At 41.8% G+C, this 21906-nt stretch overlaps 1 protein-coding gene across 5 annotated transcripts in view; it reads right to left on the bottom strand.

Moving 5' to 3' along the window:
• The window catches only part of MYO1B (myosin IB), a 175220-nt gene that overhangs the window by 47141 nt on the left and 106173 nt on the right, over positions 1 to 21906 (bottom strand). For all 5 annotated transcript variants that reach the window (XM_045806360.2, XM_045806365.2, XM_045806363.2 and 2 more), the window contains exons 7-11: positions 19855 to 19918; positions 8139 to 8237; positions 6875 to 6978; positions 5310 to 5457; positions 4918 to 5036 (exon numbers count right to left, since the gene is read on the bottom strand). In XM_045806360.2, coding sequence (XP_045662316.1) covers positions 4918 to 5036; positions 5310 to 5457; positions 6875 to 6978; positions 8139 to 8237; positions 19855 to 19918 — 534 coding nt within the window. The remainder of the gene's footprint in view (positions 1 to 4917; positions 5037 to 5309; positions 5458 to 6874; positions 6979 to 8138; positions 8238 to 19854; positions 19919 to 21906) is intronic.

Raw genomic sequence — 21906 nt, 5'->3', positions numbered from 1 at the left:
AAATTTTTTCCTCCATTCAACCTTCTCAACATTTACAAAAATTCCATAACGACTAGTGTCACAATACTGTTGGACAACAGGCTGGATAAAACAAAAATAAGATGCTTTCACGTGGTTGTTCATTTCCTTGAAGCTGTTCAGAGGCACGTGACAAAGAACAGGCAGAAGACATAGTCTCGCGGACCCTGACCTTGAATGCATACACCGGAGAAAGGGAGGCTTGCCGGGGCGAACCTAAGAGCCCCCAAACATACGGGGTGTCACGTGGGTCCCACCGCGCGTACACGAGAGATGTGCGATGCAGCGCTCCCGGGGAGGCATGCTGATGAGTGCCCGCAGCCTCCGGGGTGCAGAGCTGGAGGGTTTGCTGCTGTTTTTAACACTCTGGCCCCATGTGTGCATTTCCCTGCTTATGAGTAGAAATGTGGGCATTACTATGAAAGTAAACCATTACATTTTTAGTTTATGAAGAATTAGGTTGTATGGAAGTTCTTTTTCCACGTTTCTTTCTAAATGAAGTGTAACAACTTCAATCACACAGTCACCTCGATGGCAACGTACGGCTGCTTTAGAGCACCTTTTTTCCCCTTCACCTGACACTTCCACGCTAATCCCAAATCTTATTTCCTACATCTCAGGCAGCCACTCCAACGAGAGCTAGAAAATCCACCCAGAAGTTGGCAAACAAATAGAACCCAACCGCACAGTGTTGTCTTGCAGGGTGACGGTGGTTAATGATCCCACTGCAGAAAATGCGTGTAAATGCTGAAATAGAGAATGAGACCTGGGTTTAGACGAATGCCTTTTCTCTACCCTCCTTTCTTCTAGGTTTTACTTTCTTAAAATAGGCTGTACAAGTCCTTGAACAGTGCCTGGCACACAGGAGGTCTAGACATGTATTTGTATCATGATTTCTGAAGTATCCTCTTCCTTTCCCACTTGTGAGCCTATAGAACACTTTCTTCATCCTTTCTGCTTTCTTCTTATAAATTCCAGTTACATCAAACACTGTATAATCTCAAAACATCACCTATTTTTAATCAGAACGTCGTCATCGTGGTGTCTGGTTTTTTCATAGTATGCTGTCAGCTTCTAACCAACCACCGTTACAATATGCAATTGAACTAATAGTGACAACTTACTCTGGCTCTGCTTTATATTTTTTAAAGTGTATTCACAGCCAATATATCAACCTTCTTTGCTTCCTTCCAACACGTATTTATTCCAGAAGTCTCAAACTCTAATGTTTCCAAGGACTGCTCAATAGAAGTGAATGGGAAGGAGTGGGCTCTGCAGGCATTGAAAGATGCATTCCACATTGAAGGCACTCAAATCCAAAATTTAAAAAGCAAGCAAACAAAATGAAACAGAACAACAACAATAAAACTACCTTTTTATGCCCACTGAGCTCTACCTGGCCCCAAGAGCTGCCCATCCGCCCGGCCTGACTCCCGGAGTCAGATTCATGCCACCTCATTTCCACAATAACGTCCTCCAAGGAAGGTGAAGAAATGTTTGTTCTCACTGAAGGATCACTAATGAGGTGTGTAGAACTAAGGAAGACACCAAGTGTGCTCACTGACCGACCATCTCGGATTCTAAGCACAATATGAGGAGACTACGTGTTCCACAGCTGTGTGAAGCTCACTGAGAAAGACCCTCAGTGGAATGTGCTTTGGAGACGACCGATGTTAGTCTGTGGCCCACCCTGTGGGACCTTAGGGTGGAGATCCAACCAAGATGAGTGGAGCGATCAGAGAGCAAGTGCCCAACAGCAGGAGAAAAAGGAATTCAGAGAAGGGAGAAGTGGGGGCCGATGGAATCTAGGAAGGCTTCCTGGATGAGGTGTAATTACATGGAGCATTCAGACAGGCAGGAAGAATTAGCCATGGCATGTGGGTAAGGGAGAAGTAAGAGCAAAAGCACTGGGTAAAAATTATTATGGCACTTAGAGAACTCAGCAGGGAATAAACTGAGATCAATTGTGTAGGGTCAGATTACGCGGGGCGGTGGAAGCCAAGGAGAGAGGATGTGGCAGAAGCTGAATGACAGCTCTGTCTTGAGTGTCTATCATTCACTATCCGTTGCTGTATCTGAGGAAAGATTGAAATGCTTTGGGCAGAATGAGGAACGGGCGATAAAGATGATAATGGGGCCCAAGAATGGAAGTTATGAGGAAATGTTAGTAAAACAAATTATTTCTCGCTGGAATAGAAACCTTTTAGGCAATAAGATCGGTAGAAACCTAAACCCTACATTAAAAAAAAAAAAGAAGAACTTGAATAAGGAGCTGAAAAATCAAGGACCTCAAGCCAAATTCTTTTATGCCAAAAGTTAAAAGAATATGGAAAAGTTTAACCCAGGGATGCAAGGCGACTCACGCCCATGAAGTAGGAAGCACCTGGGCCTGGCTTCCGTAGAGGATGGTTAAAAGGCAAGACCAAAACACACAATAAACACGCCACAATATATCCACATATACATTCCACATATGTCCACATATACGTGGATACTCCTAAAGGGGTTTCTTAAACAGCAGGCGTTTTCTCTTTGCAACAGCACGTACTTAACGATCCCCACTCTGGCTATTCAAAACATCTCAACTCAGTGTGACCTTCAATATGGTGGTTCTCAAAATGTGGTCCCCGGACCAGCGGCAGCGGCAGCAGCACTGGACATGTGAGACGTGCACAGTCCTCAGTCCTACCGCAGACGCGCTGAATCCAACGCGCCAGAGGCACGGCCTGCAAACCGGGTTTGGCCAGCCCTCCAGGGGGTACTCATGTGCACTCAAGTTTGAGAACCGCCTCCACACTTAACCTCTCCAGCCGCGTTGCTCTGAACCCATTTCACAAGTCTAAAGCCACAGCCGAGCCCGACCCACCCGCTCCCAGACGCCGACTCCTTTTCTCACTGTTTTCTTTCTGAAATGTGCTTTTGCACTGGGTGTTATATGCAAGTAATGAATCATGGAACTTTACATCAAAAACTAGGGATACTGTATGGTGACTAACATAATATAATAAAAAATAAATAAAAGAAACAAAAAAAGAAGAAGAAGAAATGCGCTTTTGCCCATTCTTTCTACAGCTAAACCCTTCAAGACTGGCTCGGAAACCGTCTTCTCTATGAAGTCTCCTTTCACCCCTTCTGCCGCTGCTCACGGGGCCTGTGCTGAGCAGGCTCAATGAATTTTTCTTGATTAAGTCAGTCACTCACCATCTGACTTCGCATTAGTAAGCTTGCCCTGGACAGATAGGATAATTTAGGAAGAAGGACGCACAACAGTTATAGCTAGAAAACTTACATATACACAAAGTTATAGTATTTTTCACAGTCAAAACAGCTCACCTAAAATAAAAAACCAACACTGAAAGAAAGCTACAGGCACACAGGCACCCTTGGGTCAGTGGCAGAGACTAGTTCAGAGTTGTCAAGAGGAGGTAAATCCGCCTACTGTCTTACAGATGCTTAAGGCCACTTACAAAGAGGAGGAGAACACAGCTGGACTACTACGGGGGGAGAATAATGTAGGGCTCTGTGCGAAAGGTCCCGAATTAGTCCTTTACTTCCAGCCCAGATCAGCGCTGACTGGTGAGAAAACGTCTAAGCCGTAGAACAAAGGGTTTATAGTGAAAAGGATTCCAGAAGATGCCTTGGTATAACAGCCACACACGCACCCATCCGTCCATCCCTTCATCCACTTAGCTTGAACCAAAGGACAGAAGAAATATGCAACTCAGACTTGTGTCTTAGAAAGACTTCACTGGCTTCAGATGGACAGTAGACAAGAAGGCAGGCAGGGAGGCCAGTTTGGCCATTTGACCACACACTGGCTTCTCCCACTGTGTTCTCCAAATCGGTGAAGGGCAATTCTGTTCTCCCAGTTGCTTGGGTGAAAGTGTCGGGGGTCACCCTTGACTCTTCTCTTTCTCTCATACCGCCTATCAAGTCAGCAGCACATCTCGCGGCTCTACCTTCAAACGACACCCAGACCCACTTCTCACTCCACAGCTACGACCTGGCGAAGCTACCATCATTTCTAGGCTAGCACACAATTCCTTGCAGCTCCGCAGTGCCGTGAACTGAATGTATGTGTAGTCCCTCCTCCCCACCCCAAATCCTCTGTTGAAGCCCTAATCCCCAATCGGACAGAATTTTGAGGTGGAGCCTTTAGGAGATAGTTAGGTTTAGAAGTTAGATGAGGTCATGAGGGTAGAGCTCCCAAGATGGGATCAGTGTTCCTTATGAGGGGATGAGGACATCCACGCATTCTCCCTTCCTCCACCCCTGCCGTGTGAAGAGGATACAGCAAAAAGGTGGCTGTTTGTCACCCAGGAAGATGGTCCTCACCAAGAATGCGACCGTGCTGGCCCCCTGATCTCAGACTTCTAGCCTCCAGAACTATGAGGAATAAACGGGTTTTTTTTGTTTAAGCCACCCAGACAATGGCATTCTGTTACAGCAGCCCAAACTAAGACACCTGCTTGTGCCCCTCCTCCCCCTACACTCTGCTCGCCACCCTGCACCCAGAATGACCCTTTGAAATATGGCAGGTCCTACCACTGGTGTCATTTGCCAGCTCACTCAGACCTGACCTCTGGCCCCAGCACTGTGGGTCTCCCTTACGCTGCTCTAATTTTTCTCTTTGTCTGCTGCTAGCTTGCTATATAAATTTATTTATTGACCAGGTCTGCTGCCTATTGTCTGACTCCTCCTCCTGCCAAAATATGAAGCTCCACAAGGCAAGGATCCCTATCTGCTTAGTTTGCTGCTGTGCCCCCAGTGCTCAGGACGAGGCCTGCAACCTCCTGACAGTTCACAGAACAGCCTGCAAAATAAAAAGTTTGTTTCCACTTAAATACGAGTATCACAGACTTTTTAAAAACTCACTTCTGGGCATTATGCTTCACCCACCTGAGCCACGTTCAGTGTAGTTGAAACCTTCTCCTGCTTGGCCTCAACCGTTCGGAAGCTGAATGCTCGTTCTAGAACGGACTGATCGATGCCGGTCAACTCACAGATTTCCTTTAACTCTGTGGGGGGACGGACACAGACAGTGACTGCCCGGGTGCTGCTAAAAATCATTTTTAAGGCTTACGGTGTTCTTTCTAAATCACATTCAAACCGAATAGTGTAAAATTTATAACTCAAAAGACTTAACACTCCTCTCTAATTATGTTTCTGTAGAGTTTCACTGGTAAGTGTTTTCGAACCCGTGAGAAGCAGAAGTCTTACTTTCTAGATTAAAAATTGGGCAGAAGTTCAAAGCAAGTTTGCTAAACAAGGCTGACTCTCCCCTGACTTACCATTTTTGTCTTTGATTTTGCTTTCATCTAAACCATTCACTCGAGATTCGGGCTTGAACTCGATGTTCCCCAGTTTCAACACCGCGGCCACCACCTCCAAGACTGACTCGGCTTCATGATCCATAAAACCCACAATCTGCATGGCGTTCTGGGGGCGGGGGAGAAAAGCAGCTGTTTTCTTTCTATCATTCTTTTATTATTATTATTATTATTATTATTATTATTATTATTTACTGAATCTGATAACCAATTCGTTTCTGAAAAAAATAACAATGAAAAGACCAAGTTTCCGAGAATAAGCTCTACAAAAGGCAAACCTATTAACAGACCTGACGTAGCACCAGTGCGGGGCTCTGACTTGCTCAGTGGTTTCATGCTGCGATTCAAGCATCCCCAGGGCAGTGGGCATGCTGTGGCAAGGGGGTGCAAGGGTGCAGAGAGGAACGTGGAGGAACAGGAGGCTGAGAGCTGAGCCTTGAGTTCTAACCCATTTCGTCTGCAGCAGCTCTGTGTGTGTGTGTGTATGTGTGTGTGTTTGTGTGTGTACGCGCACGCCCATGTGTGTATGCATGTGCATATGTATCTTTTTTTACACTGGGTTCTGATGCTAGAAAGAAAACCAAACAAAAAGCTTTTTATAACCTCCTACATAAAACCTCCCTGGTTTATTTTACCTGAGAAAAACTGGTTTGCAAAGGTGAAGTGCCTGACCCGAGGCATTACAGGGAACAAGGAACATTCCATTAGTCATAAACTTTTATTGAATGCCAATGATTTGCCAGGCAAAGCATTACAGAACTGGACTTGAACCCAACTCTTAAATCATGTCGAAAAATCAATAGGCTTCCCATACGAGGATGTTTACAGAGTTTTAACAAATTATATACTTTTTGGTCATGGAAAATTTCTAACATATACAGTAATACAGAGAGCAGGAAAAGAACCCCATGTCATTTTCACTCAGCCTTGAAGATGTGCGGCCAGTCCCTTTTCAGCTGATCTGACCTTCTCCCCTGCCTCCTCACCACCACAGCTGTCCCAGTGGGCAGAAAAGTACAGTTACTATAGCATGTCCTACTAGGAGTAATTTTCAAAGTGCCACATAGACACAGAAGTTAGGATAGTGTGTAAAATAATTCATTTTCTAATGAGCATGAAATGCCAATCATGCTGGTTTACATATGATTTTTGGAAAAATATGTAAAAACATGAATTTCTTTCTCAAAAAAGTATTGATTTAATGCTTTTCTAGAACAGTTTTCACAGTTGTACATTAACTACTAAGCCATGGCTATGAAAATATTTGATTTAAATACAGCATTAAAAGAGTCCGGATAATATAAGAAAGGTCCTTTTGATAAACAGTAAAATCGCACGCTCTAGTAAAGCATGGGCCTTTACAATATTGTATGATTTTAATAAGAATATAAGAAATTCTTGCATAATTCTAAAACCTTAGGGTGCATGAGTTAGACGTCTGAGAAAACAGAATTGTTACCAATTCCAAATGAGCAATACAGTGTCACCTGTTTTGAAGAGCAATGGAAGGACTGTAGCTTGCTTACCCTCACAGTTCTGAAATTTGCTGCGTCATCCACTCCATTAACTTTGGCAGAGTCCAAACTCAGGTAGTTATATCTGCTGAAATCCCGCTCGAGTGTAAGTTTATCTATTGAATCATGCACACAAGTTGATAAGTTACTTCACTAAATCTATGCATCTTTAACATCTCATTCCTTAACACCTCCAGATAGAATGACTTTCGTATTAGGTACTCAATCAACAGAACAAAAATTGATACCCAAATATTAACAGCATTTTTCTAAAATCTACCTTTACCACTGTTGTACATATTTCAAACTGCTTTTTTTTTTACATTTATTCGTAGTAAGCGCCTTCCATATTTTTATAATTTAAACATCTTCAATGCAGTATTTCATTATAACGTATCAGATATCTGCCTAGTGATTCCCATGCCACTGGACATGAGGGCAGTGATAAAGGTCTTCATACGAAGTGTTCTTTGGAGTCTTCTGAATTACTGCATTGAGATCTATTCCAAAAAATGGTGCGCCTGCGCAGTGGGCTCCGATCATTTCATGACTTATTCTGGATCGCGAACTAGTCCCCAGGAAGAAGTCCTCACTTTGAAGTGCCACCCACATGCCCTAAGCAGACCAGGGCCCGACAACTCTGCCAGCTTTGTCCTTTTTCATGACTTTTGCTAATACACACGTATAGTGAATGCATCAGTGCTGTTTTAGTTTACGCTCGTTGATAATTAGTGAGGATGATGCCCCAAATGCTGTTTACTTTCCATAGTTCTCATTTGGACTATTTGTTCAAAACTTTCATCAATTAGCTATTAGTTTATTGGATACTCTTCTGATGGACTTCTATGAATTCCCTAAAATAGCCAAAGGTCTGATTTTTAACTCTTTTATCAATTACAAATGTTTTCCCACTATGTTTAATTTTCACTGAGCAAATTTTTTTTTTTTTAACAATTGTTCTCATCTCCTGCTCCCTCCTAATTTCCTCTTCCTGAGTGGAACAATTATATGCTTCCATTTTATTGTTTAAAATTATGATTTCTCCCCTCCCCCCAATATTTCGTTAGTGCTTCGAGTTAGCCATCTGAGACCTGTGCCCAGCCTCCGGTGAGGTATGGGGATATTCAGCAAGCAAATGCTGGGGCAGGATGACAGAAGCAAGCAGCCCATGTTCTTCACCTCAACCACAGGCATGGAAACATTTTAAGAACATGAAAAAGAATGCTCTGGGAAATGCTGTGACACTAAAAATGAAAGCACAGGCACAGGGACTTACTGAGGAGCTCTTCAGAGGCACCAGAGAGCAGCTGATAGAACACATGGAAGTTTCTTTCACCTCTTGGTTGCTTCACAACTCGAGACTTCTCTAAAAGATCTAAAGAGGAGAAAAGAGTCAAATTGTCATGTATTTTTAATTTTGCTTTTCAAATCCAGCATGGTTCTTCTTATCCACACACCCCCCTCACTTTCTTTTTCACTTTCTGTTTTATATTAATGAAACAATAACAGAAGCTACATTTTCCATTCTTCCTTCAGGAAGAAGCCCAGCTCCAACTAAAATCACCAAATTAAACTAACCAGGTTCTTGTCGAACAATTGCGAATATAAAGAGTAAGGTCAGCAATACGTTTGACGAGCTGATTAAAGACGATACAGTCTGTGTCTTAAGGTTCTCTTGGTTTTATGTAATATGTGATGACATTAAGTTCTTCAAACACAGCATTACAAAGCTAAGCAATGGAATTCAGCCATTCAGTTATGAATCCACTGAATAATTATGAAGTTAATGTTCCTGAGATCTTACTATGCGCTAAGTGCTTTATATCTCATTGTTACCGCATTGAATCCTCACAGCCGTTTTATCAAGTATTATTTAACAGATGAAAAAAACAGTCCAAGAGTTTAAGCAGGATTTGAAATCAGGCCGTGTGATCCAAATGCAAACCCCACCTCATCATATCCACACAGCCTGCCACCTGGGATAAGGGAAGCACATTTTCTGGATATTTCTATGTCTTAGAGAATGAAAAGGTGCTTTTTATCTCATGAAATTTGGGGTGGTTATGTGGCAGCATACTTTCCTTGGTTCCAGGTACTTTTTCATCCAATAATTTGATGTCTTATCAAATTTCCAAACTTTCGTCCAAAACTGAAGGACAGAAGGAAGGAGGGAGGGAGAAAGAAGCCAACCAACCAGAAAAGAGCCACGGTGGCAATATACAAGAGATGTCAAAGTACAGTGGCAGACTATTTCACCTGAACTCCTGCTTATCACCGACCAGTGACCTAAAAGAGGGTCTGGATCCTGTGGGCAAAAGCCAAATTTAGTTGTAAAATTCCAAAACGATCACCCCATTATTAATTCTAGAGAACAGACACATCTGAATTCTTTTTTTTTTTTTTTAAGATTTTATTTATTCACTCGACAGAGAGAAACACAGTGAGAGAGGGAATACCAGCAGTGGGAGTGGGAGAGGGAAAAGCAAGCTTCCCGCTGAGCAGGGAGCCTGATGCGGGGCTTGATCCCAGAACCCTGGGATCATGACCTGAGCCGAAGGCAGACACTTAACGACTGAGCCACCCAGGCGCCCCCAGACATATCTGAATTCTAATCAGGTTGAAATCTAAACATTATCAAAGGAATGAGGGAGAGAAGTTGTACAATTTCTCTGGGAATGGACGCTGAACTTCTCAATTTGTATTTCTGGAATCCACAGTAGCATGTAAAAAGGAGGCTAGGTAAAGTTAAAGAGTGCAGCTTTGATGAATGAGAAGTCCTAGGGGCCTCCCAATACCCGAGGTCATTTGTAAGAATGAAGAGATGGGTTGCAAGGACACATAAAATTAAAAACAAGAACAAAAATACATAAATTCAAAAATCATAGGAACCAGGATGCTCCGGACTTTTAATCTTCACCTCCAGCTCTCATCTGATTTGGATGACTGCCAGTGCCCTCAAATCGTACACAGAGAGTAAGGAAGACGTCATATTTAGCAAAAAGGAAGAAAACAGAAATTGAAGAGCACCAGTGAGACAAGATTTCAAAAAGAAGGGATTGTGTACTATTCGTCATCTCTAAGGACTGCATGTTTCAGTTTATAAGTAAATACTGACATACAAAGCAGAAGACAGAATAAGCGGGTAAGATAAGAATGCAGTACGACTGTACTTATTAGCATGTGACCAAGATCCTATGGGGTTCTAGGAGTATAGGCACAGTTTTGAAAGAAAAAATCCACAGAGCATGGGCAGATTCTCCATTAGGAAGCTAATCTTTAGAGCAAATTTCTCAAGCCTAGAAACAAGTAACTTAAGTACATGAAAAATATAAACAAATGCTACAGGTCACTTTATCTGCTCATGTACAATTCCTCCAGTCGGCTCACTTAATGCTCACCCACTATGCGCTAGAACAATTGGGAAATGCAACCAGCACCAACTGCAAATATGAAGACCTTCTTCCTCGTGGCCTACATGAGTCACACATGCTACGATTACTCCCACCACCCAAACCAACAGCAGCAGTTCTTTCCAAGGTGGGATGTCTAGGCCCTCAAGAGAGAGCAGGAGATGGGGGTGAGGAAGGCAGAATGACCATGTGTTTGGGTCAAAGCCCACAAACCCCAGGCTCTTCCATAGCGTTAGGAGTCCTGCCACACACCTTGCAAGCATTGGCAGCCTGCTGCCCTCTTGTTTCCTGACGACAAACAATAGTTTGATGGCACCTATCCAATCACATTCCAACAAGCCAACCGTGGTACTTCAAGACATGAAAAAATGCCCTCAAAACATGACAGGGCCACACTGCAAAAGCTGCACACTGGCCAGCCTCAGGTCAGGCACTTTTTGAACAAATGCTCACAGAAAGTGGAGAGTATACAACAACGATGGCTAGAAGATTCAGCAGATAACAGCCACCAAGTTAAAGAATAATATTCGCGTGCGCACAGTGTGGGAAGGAATGTTGGCCAATGTACTTCTTGAACCACACATGCTGATATGATCGGCAATGACTATCACATTCAAATGTGAAACATAATACGATGTGTGTTTAAAAGGAAAGGTGCAAAGAGGAAGCAGGATGGGAACTTTCACTGACCTTCTGCTATGCACTTGGTGCCTTTCATTCATTAACATATTCGGCCCGGAATACTCCCCTGAGGTTGGTTTTATAATCCCTATTTTATAGATGAGAAAACGAGGCTCACATCACGCTGTTACCAAGTGACAGAGCCAGAATTCAAAGCTTTAGGTGACTAAGATATCATGCTTATGCTGTTTGTAATTTTCTAGCAAAAAGGATGCAAAATCCATAAACACTAGGAAAGGCTGTACTTTACATAAAATATATGACTTCACCTAAGCAACTCAATCACAAAATGACAAACCTTTCATTACAAAGCAGTTGAAGGTTTTAGCACCTAAACGCTTAGTCTATTACTCTAGAGCCTTCTAGTCTTTATGACTTTTCTTGTGTGTTACAAGCTTCCAGGTAGAAAAGTAATCAGGGAAAAGGTTTGCCCCAAAATAATTGACTAATGCTTAAAATCATTCCCTATTCATTTTTAATGGGCATGCACCAACATAATCTAAGAGTATGAAGCCATATCAAACAATTACTCAAAGTACAGAACATATAAAGACTTGCCACCTGATCATTTCAATTTACTGAATGCTCCCCTGAATTAGTCAAAGCAAACACTGGCTCAGCCTTCTCTTTGGCTTCACACGCTCCCGCCACCACTGACTGAGCCTCTGCTAACAAGATTTAGTAAAGAAGAGAGCAGGATATGCTGAGTATAGAGAAGAGAGTATTAAGTCTCCGTGTATTCCAGTGCAGATACATTTCCCTCTCAAAATATATATTTAAGTTCATATTAAATTGATACAAACTTAAGTTTTAAGGGAGGAGACAGACCCATTAAGCCACCCTAAAGGGGAAAACCAACAGACAGGGACAGAGAAAACTCTGGAGTCAGAACTTCCCCACCTACCCCACCATACCACTGCCAACCTATTACCAGAACCAGGCCCTCATTCAGGGGCTTTCGAAGTTTTACTAATTACCAGTGAGGCGAGGGCACGGACATGTGCCTGTGCACTGCATAGGCCAACCTCCTCACAATACAGACATGAAAGGAGTAAAATGTCCATGTTTGCACCTGCTGGAGAAGGAAGTCTTCTAACTGGCAAAAGAATAGCAAGATAAGTAGCAATTGGGAAGAAGAAAACTTGACATTACTTTAGAACATAACAGATTAAAGATTAGATAGTTTGATCCAATTTATTTTATGTATAGTCTCTCTTCCTGGGGAAAAAAAAAAAAAAGGAAACAATCCATCCAAGTCCAAGACTTAAGGAATAATCGGCTTGGTCTCAGTTTTGCCAAGAAGACCAGAATGACAATGGAAGCCCGTGACACACAACTCTGGCCAAGCCGCAGAGATCCTGTGCTCCTTTCCAGCTGCTCAAGGTAAGTATTACGAAAAAAGTGTTTGGGCGGCATTTAGCTTTTCCAATCAATTTATGCCCCTTCACTGCTGCACTTAGCCATAACAATGGGCCTGCGATCTAAGTAGCAGATGTGTTAGTGAGCCCAACCGATGGTGGTTTCAGTGGAAAAGAGACTATGACCTTAAGTCTGCTTACGTATTAGGGCATACATTCTCAAGTCAACCCTCTACTTTTTCTGGAAATAGACAACAAAAACCTTTAGGCTGACAATCAGGAAGTTTCACTAATAACAAATTTCAAAGTCAAAAAGACGGGGGTTGGGGGGCGCCTGGGTGGCTCGGTCAGTTAAACGTCTGCCATTGGCTCAGGTCATGATCCCAAGGTCCTGGGATTGAGCTCCAAATTGGGCTCTCTGCTCAGTGGGGAGCCTGCTTTTCTCTCTCCCTATACCCCTTCCCATGTTTGTGCGCGCTCTCTCTCTCAAATAATAAATAAATAAATAAATAAATAAATAAATAAATAAATAAATAAACTCTTAAAAAAAAAAAAGGGCGAAGGTCTTCTTACAAATCGCGCATTGCGCATGTGTGTTACAGTGAACCAGACCACCTGCGAACAGTTGCCGCGGGGCTCTCAGCCTGGGTGTCACACGGAGCTCCATCTGCATGCAGCTCATGGGCCTTGAGACATGTGAACCACCTGGCGTGCCACATTACAGTTTTCCCTTACCTCCACCTCTACGGCAGCATGGGAAATTTTAAGAAATCGGCTTCCAGTTTTACTCAAAAGTCAGTATCCTGAAGTATAAAATCAGCGATAAAGATAGCTGGACCTGCTCCGTGAGAAGCTGTGAAAAGGCATCTGGTGTCTGCGCGCGAAACATTAACTGAGGCTTTAAAACACCAGGACAACTTGGCTTATTATCTACTTAATCAACTACTGTTTCTGATTAGGATCTGTTTATATACATATAGCATATATGTATTTTCACAACAGATTTCTTCCTAACGCAAATTTAATGTTTATCTAATAATTAAAAATTTACTCATATATGTACATACCTGAATCTAAAACTCCATACCCAACCCTGAAATAAAATTAATGAAATATAGCCCATAGTATATTATTAGATATACTATCCTAATTAATTTAGATATATTTAACATCTGACGTCTTCTATGTTTGTATATAATCTTGTTTCGTGGTAAACATATTTCACAGTAAACATATTTTTGTAATAGAAAAACCACCAAAGTAAAACTGAGGTGAAGGAAAGCATCAATTTTTACACAAAGCCATCCACAACACAGTAACAACTGCTCTTTGAAATTTGTTTTATTGCTATATGCATACTCCACAACCAATGGTGGATTATTTCTACCCTCTGAATACTAAAGCACTCTGAATACTGAAGCACTAAGAAAGCCCAGTCTTGTGTTATAAACTAGACAATGCATTGTCTTGGTTTTTGGTGAATTTCAATCCTAAAGAAGACAGATTAAACACAGACACTGTTAATTGATGAAACTTCACTAGCTGTTGAGAACTGACTCATGGATGGGTAGTCTCCAAAGCCACCTCAATCTATACATATTCTCAGGAAACAAAGCAGTGCGGAGTTTCCTCTAGGAAGTGTTCCAGCTGGCTGGCTGTTTTGCTCCTAACTTGTCATCAATTATATCAAAGATATGATATAAAAGGAAAAACAAAGCTATAAATCTCAAACCATTTAAAAGAGTAAAACAATATTCCATATCCTACAAATGGCATGGATGTGTCATATATATAAACATGTCATGAGATAGATAGCACATAAAAGTGTAAGCCAATTGTACCATAAATTCAAAAGAAATATAGACTAGGAATTCAGAGAGATTGGCTCCATCCGCCACCTGCCCTGTGGGCGGGGTGGGTGCTTCTTCCTGCTCTACTGATTCCTTGTGGGAGGATCTCTCTCAGCCCCTTACTCACTCCTCACCTAGGCAGGGGGAAGGATGGCTCTGAGTAGGGAGGTTTAGAGAGGGAAATGAGCATGCACATACCGTTCAGCCCTCTGGATCCCCACATGGCATTCACAGTCAGCCCTACTCGCCAGCGTGGTCTAAGAAAACTGGGGCAATGCACACATGGAGAGGCCAGAGGTGGCTTAATTCTGTCAATGCCTGCCTAACTGCCAGGCTGCCAGATGACTCCTAGCACACCTGCCTGGATGAGAAACCAAAAGCCACTTTCTTCAACCTTGCCTCTAACAGTAATAAATGTGCTTCCTCACCAGCTTGATTCCTATGCCTATTTTTCATGATGCCAGACTAGGTGGGGGAAAGTAGGTCATCTCTTAGACCTCTGAATCAGTTAGTTTTTGCTGCATGACAAATTGTCCCAACACTTAGCAGCTTAGAACAATACCATTTATTAGTTCATGAGTCTGAGCATCAGCTTTGTAGATCTGGTCTGAGCCAGCTCAGCTGATCTCTCCTCTGCTCGCTCAGAGGCTGGCGGTCTGCCGGCAGCTGGCTGACCTCAGGTGCCCTCACTCTAATGTCTGGTGGTTCACTCCATGTGGTCTCTCACCAGCCAGCAGCCTAACCCAGGTTCATTCACATGGTGGTAAGAAGAGCGTTCCCAAGAGGAGCATGAGAGGACAAGCTCCAATATGCAAACAACTTTCAAGTCTCTGGTTGTGCCACGTTTACTAATTGTTCTATGGACCAAAATAAATCTCATGGCCAAACTCTGAGTCATTGACAGAGAGGACTACCCAAGGGTGTAGACACAAGGGGAGAAATTATTGTGACCATTTCTGAAAACAATCCATCAGATTGAGGCCGTTTAAAATAAAAGGGTCACAAATTATTTGACAGTCTTCCCATTGAGAGGTGGAATCTTCGTGCCCCCCACCCCAATTCTGGGCAAGCTTGTGCCAACTTTGACTTAATAGAGTGCAGCAGAAGTGACACTGTGTGATCTCCCAGGCTACTGCAGGCTTCCTCTTGGTTCTCTGTCAGGATGTTTCCTCTTGGAACATTCTCTCTCAGAACCTAGCCATCTGTGAGGAGCCCAAACCACAGGAGGCCAGATGTAGATGGCTCTAGTCAGTCATCCCAACTCAGCACACACTTTGAATCATCCTAGCCCAGGAGCCTGACATGTGACATATGAGAAAGCTTCCAGAAGATCCAGCATCCACTCATGCAAGTCACCCCCAACCATATGTCTTTCTCACTGAAGCCCCATATATCATAGAGACAAGCCAAGCCTACTGTGCCCCATCAGAATTCCTGACCCACAGTATCCAACAGCATGTAAGAGGGCCATTGTTTTACCCTATTAAGTTTGGGGCGGTTTACTGGGCAGTAATAAGAGGGGGACCAAACACTAATTTCAACATTTGCTTTCCTTCATAATTCACAAGATATAATTTCTTTCAAGCTGAAAAGAGAAGGCAGTGACAGATGAAGTTTGAATACCAATAATTCTGTTGCCTTTCTGGGATTTAGAAAAAGCATTTAAAAATGATTAGCATAGAATATTCAGACATATAAAATAAATAAGTCATGGCGATGTACTGTACAGCATATCAACTACAGTTAATAATACTCTGCATATTTGAAAGTTGCCAAGAGAGTAGACCTTAAAAGTTCTCATCACAAGAAAAAAAAGTTTCTGTAACTATGTATGGTGACAGATGGTAACTAGAACTTATTGTGGTGATCATTTTGCAGTGTATACAGATATGAAATCAGGACGCGGTACACCTGAAACTCACATAATGTCATACATCAATTACACCTCAATAAAATTTTTTTTAAATATTCAGATAAAATTATCCAATAAAGCAGGAGTTTTATTTCTCAATAAAGTTTTCTGTGTCAGTTAGGTCACTTATTACTCATTGTGTACTTGTGTAGTTATTCAATCAAGAAATATATTTCAGGTGTCAGACACTATATTTTTGTTGCTGTCGTTCGGCAATGAACCACACAAACTAAATCTCTGTCCTTATAGGACATATATTTGGCTAGGGGCTGGAGACCATAAACACACAAGTATATAATAATGAAAAGAAAGCAAACATTATTCAATGTTTACTAGGTGCCTGGCACCATTTCAAGCACTTTAGATGTTAACAGATAATTTACACCTTTTCATAACTCTATAAGATCAGTACTATTATTATCCCATTTTAAAGATGAAAAAATGGAAGCACAGAAAAATAAGTCACTTGTTGTCTTGTTGTTTAGACATTAAAACCACGTGAGAAGAGTTGCATAAGGAACGTCATAGGTATGCCCCAGATAATGAAGCTGTGAAAGGTAGGGCCTGCCTATATAAAACCAATTCCATCCTCATTTCAGCATTTACTGAGCACCTACTGTGTGTCAGGTATTACACTAGGCTCTTGATACACTACTGTGAACAGGAAAGCCATACCTCCTGCCTTAAACTGTGAGGAAGGTATATATGCACGCCTGAAATCATAAGGCTTTTTCACAGCGTATCTGCCTCTGTGTTATTCCTCTTCTAGGAGATAAAATCCCTAGAGACTTGTAGTACATTTTCTCCACAGTGAAAACTGCCATCAAGTGCCACAGCTATAAGAAAGTGCCTACAACTAGTAATGAAAGCAACAGGTGTCCAAGGTTTCTAGTTCATAACAGTAGGCCTCAACTCCTCAAATACAAACGCATAAACCTTATGAGACTTATAAGCATTAACAAAGGAGCAGAAATATTATCTCACAGAAGCCGAGACGTGCTAGATGCTTCCACATTTATCTTCCCTACTGAAACATGCATGCCATTTTCTATTTCCACAACACCCCTGGCCTCATGATACTAACCCCAGGGATACATGGTTTCCAGCTGAACTCAAGACTTGTTTTTGAGCACACCTCTTTTAGGAAGAGAGAGTAAGTTACTGGGCTTTCTCTTCCACTCCCTGGGAACCCAGCTGGCCTGAGTGATTGTGTGTCTTTTTCCAGGTAATCAGTACAACTGACAATGATCGATGCTGTTACTACACGGCTGCTGGAAACTGAGGCAAAATACACTTCCCACAAAATGGCAAGTCCTTTCTTCTTTTCTAGACTACAAGAAGCTGACTTTTGGCAGCTTGGAGAGGACAAGAGTGGGTTTGCCCATTACGCTACACCCCTGAAGCCAGCAGACAGCAACTCCCCCTGACCACCTATGAGTCAGTCCTGTATCTACACAGGGTGAAATTTCCTGCTCTTACCGCTAACGTATTCCTTTCCTTTCCAAAGCAAAGGGTACTCTAAAATACAGGGTGTTCCCACTACCACAAATTTCCATATAATTTCATTGTGGGAACAAATGGTAACGAACACCATATGAAATCCATTCATGATGATATATTAATCTTAACTGGAAAAGAACTGAGTGTTTAATATTTATTCTCCATGGATACTGCAAGAATTAGTTAGGGGGCAGGAAGACATTTCTATTTGGAACTTAAACTTCAAAACGTAAAATCTAAGTTATTTTCTAATATTTTCAATAAACTAATCCTTAAATATTTTCCTAGAGTCTTCAAAAGTAATTTTGATTCAATCATTCCACAATGTTTAGATGCATTACCCTCATTTTAAGAATAGTGTATTAAATTAATAATGAGAGTTAATCCATCTTGTAGAAAGTAAGTGCTAATGGTTTATGAATATCTTTCAGAATAAAAGTTAATCCTTCCTTAAAACAGTGGTCTTAAAACTGAGGCCCACCTCTTCCCTCACAGCTATCATTAGCTGCCACAACATCGTGCCGGAAGCTTGGCGGGGTGGTCCTCAGTGCTTTTGGTTACATCATACACGGTTTGCAGGAGTACTTTGCCTTTCAATTTGACACATAACCTAAGTAGCACTATCCCAGCCAATTTCATTTCATAGTAAAGCTTTCTCTTCAAACATTTCTCAAACAATTACATATTTTTACAAATATGGCTAATCCCAATGCATGGCACACAACGTGGAAACTAAAATGGAAAATAAACTATTTAAGAATTACAGAACAGTGGAAATGGGGAGAACCGCAGAATTCATCCAGTTCAATCCCATTGTTTCAAAGATGAGGAAACTCTGGCCCTAGGTTTCTCTGTGAATGGTGTTTTAAAAACAAAACAAAACAAAAATCAGCTGCATAGTTTCCTGAAATCACTTAAACCACTGATTTTTCAAATGGCAGTCCTCTGGTTCTAGAGTTCATCAGCAAAGATCTCAGGGGCCACCTGGGGGCCGAGAGGTTCTGGCTCCTTACCTTCTCTTCAACCAGGTCAGATCTTGCTTTCTCTATTTCCTATTTGGGGTTCAGCATGAAATTTCAATTGAAGAAGGAATGCCACTGCTGTAACAAATCTAATGAGCACTGCTTTGGCTACCTGAGCCAATTTATTACTTTTTTTCTAAGGCAAACTGAAGGTTTTTTTTCAATCCCAATAGCGCCACTGGGTGGTGAGGAGGCCAGCGGTGATGGGAGGTTCAGTGGTGTGGCCTCAAATCAGAGGAGGATTCAAGAGGATAACCAGGCTGTGGCTCCAGAAGGAAGCGCACAAACCCTAAGGTGTCATCTTCGGTCTTCCAAACAAATCAACTATGAAATCAGCATGAGCAGAAACGTCAGGGTGGGCTGTGTATGCCGCAGGTCCAAAGTACTGGTAACAGGCCATATTTACAAAATACTGACCATCACGCCCACTTTAGAAAACTCTGGACCTGGGGCTGTTCAGCAGACTCACCTGACAATGTTCATTTTTTCACCTTTGACAAGAACATTTCATTTCCATAACTACCAATCATGACTAAAAAAGGCTAAGAAATCTGTATTTCTACCTACCAGGTTTATCACATTTCAATGACATAAATACACAAAGACAACATTTCCCATAATAAAATGTGAGGTACAGGCTTACTCATTTTATTGAGTAAATGTTACCCAAAAAGTTGCTAAAAAGTTATTAAATTAAAATCAACTATTTATATTTTATTTTTAATCATAAAATAATTTTGTTAAAGAAAATTACCACTGGAGGATCCTTTATTAATGAATTGACTTAAAAACCTATAGAATATAAAATACCAGTTGGACTAATTCTTATTTGTTTAGCAAAATTTTAAAGATTTTCAATGGTAAAGACTTTAAGTGATCTTTAAAAAAGATTTAGGACGGGTGCCTGGGTGGCTGTTGGTTAAGCATCCGACTCTTAATCTCAGGCTCGTGAGATCAAGCCCCGTGTCCAGCTCTGCGCTCTGCAAGGAGTCTGCTTGAGATTCTCTCTCCCTCTCCCTCTGCCCCTCCACCCGTTCAGGCGTGTGCTTGGTCTCTCTCAAAAAAAAAAAAAAAAAAAGGTTTAGGAATTATAAAACACTCTGAAATCATAGTCTAACACATTGTCTGAAATGCATTGTCTAAGGAAAAGAAATTATAGTCTTATGCCTATCTCTTAGAGACTCAAAAGTATCTAAAATATTCTAATACATGTTTTGCTATTCTGAACTTCTTTGAAAGGATTCAAGGGAAATACTCACAGTTACTTATCACTCCTCCCAGTGGATCGCCTTTAAAATCGAATTCAATATCCATATATTTGCCCTGCCAAAGAAAGACTTTGTGAGTTTTCAAGATTACCTCAAGATATTCAATCAGCGTATCTTCTTAGAGAATAGCATGCTAAGCCCTTTACACATTTGTTTAAATATAATTAACACACAACTTATGTAACCATGAGGCAAAACAATATGCCTCCATAAATAATTCATACTAAATACCACATTAGCTCAAAGCTAACATATCATGTTGCTAATTTAAGAATAGATCTTCTTAGCCAGCATGTGATTTTTTCATTTCAGATACATGTTTCAAATGTCTGAAGAGTGTGTGTGTATTCAATTCAAGAATAAAAACTGGGAAAAGTAAGTATTCCTTGTATATGCACCAGTTGGGAATATAAATTACTTCATTTTTATAAGTAAAATGTGTTTTAAGCCATGGCTAGAAACTCCAAGTATACTGGATGGTGGATAAAATGGAACACATAAAGTTCTGTTTTTATATCTATTCAATCAAATGCATGATTATACACTGTGACCAATCTGGAATCAAAGACTGATCATTATTACTCTCTTTGGCTTTTGATCCAGATTATACAGCAGTATATATATCCCAGGTTCCTATGACATTTTATAGATGGCATCTTAAACACACAGAAACACACATGGAGTTTCATACTGTCATTTTTAAAGAATTGGTCTATAACTGTCTAGTTAAAGAGTAACAAGCGTAACAGAATAACCCTGACAGCTGGTTTTTGTTTGGAAAAGAGTGTGTTGGTCTAATAAGTGGTCTTTGCTTTTGTTTCATGTTCTACTTTAGTAATAGTCACATAGATGGCTTGTAAATAATTCTCCCAAAGAATGACTACTTTAACTCCTTCTATTTTCAAAATAATAGTAGAGGGTAAGAAACATGATCACACGGCACTCCATCAACAATGTGGTCCATGACTTCTCATTAGCTTATACGTGCTCTCGTGCCTTTCCTTTCTTCATTATCAAGGGTCATCTGTCCTTTTAAAAAGTCTTCTCTTATTCATTAAGCAAACGTCTACCAAGTATTTCTTAGATACTGAAGTCGGGACGAGGGAAAGCAAGGCATAGTTCCTGCCCTCAAGGAACTTCCAGTCTGAGGGGAACTGCGCAGGTGAACAGGACATTCCTGTGTGTGGAGACAGATCCCACAGAGGGGCAGGGTGCTACGCACGAAGAGAAGAAGACAAAGGCTGAAGTCTGCCCTAGCTCAAATGTGAGGTGTCCGGGTTAAGTCAGGCAGCAAGGAGGCGAGAAAGCAGGAAGGAGCGGCCATAGGAACAGGCGTCTGTGAGGCTGGTGAGGGAGGTTGGCACACCTCATGGCATCAAGATACTTTTCTGACAGCAAAGTCCTGTCATTAAAGATTTCTAAACAAGGAGGCCATGATCAGACTTGCCTATTTACAAGATCAACCTAGATAACGTGGGATGGACTGGAAAGGAGCAAGACCAGACCTAGCTGACAGGAGGTGGCAGGAGTCATGGGAGAAATGTTGATGGCTTTAAGCAGGAGTGAGCAAAATTGGGAAGAGTGAGCAGAGCTGATTGCTGCCCAGAGCGTCACCATGACAGATCCCGGTTGGACATACGAGGTTAAGACAGGAGGAGGGCAGTGATTAGAAAGTCAAGGAATGTGGCCCAGGTAACCGAGTAGATAGCTATGTTCCATGCTGGCAGGAACAGCACAGGCGAAGGAGCGGCATGGGAGGGGAGAAAGAGTAGCTTCACAGGAAAGTCAGAGGCTGACCATATGAGAGGAGATGATTTTGATGGAAGGCGCTTCCTAGACACAGGAAGTGACCACATTCAGAGCACAGGCAGAGGGATCAGCGAAAGACGGGAGTTGAGAACCTCCCGGTGTGACAGGAGGGTGTTTCTATAGATTCAGGGACAGGTGAGCCACCAAAGCTGAGGACGTGGATGAGGAGGAGCAAGATGATGATGACAATGATTTCCATGAAGCAAGCATACTATCATCAGCTGAGAGGAAAGG

This window comes from Ursus americanus, chromosome 1 (assembly GCF_024610735.1).
Source record: "Ursus americanus isolate L20-20 chromosome 1, mUrsAme1.1.p, whole genome shotgun sequence".
NCBI lineage: Eukaryota > Metazoa > Chordata > Mammalia > Carnivora > Ursidae > Ursus > Ursus americanus.
The sequence above is the reverse complement of the archived record's forward strand: the minus strand, read 5'-3'. Positions and strand labels throughout refer to the sequence as shown.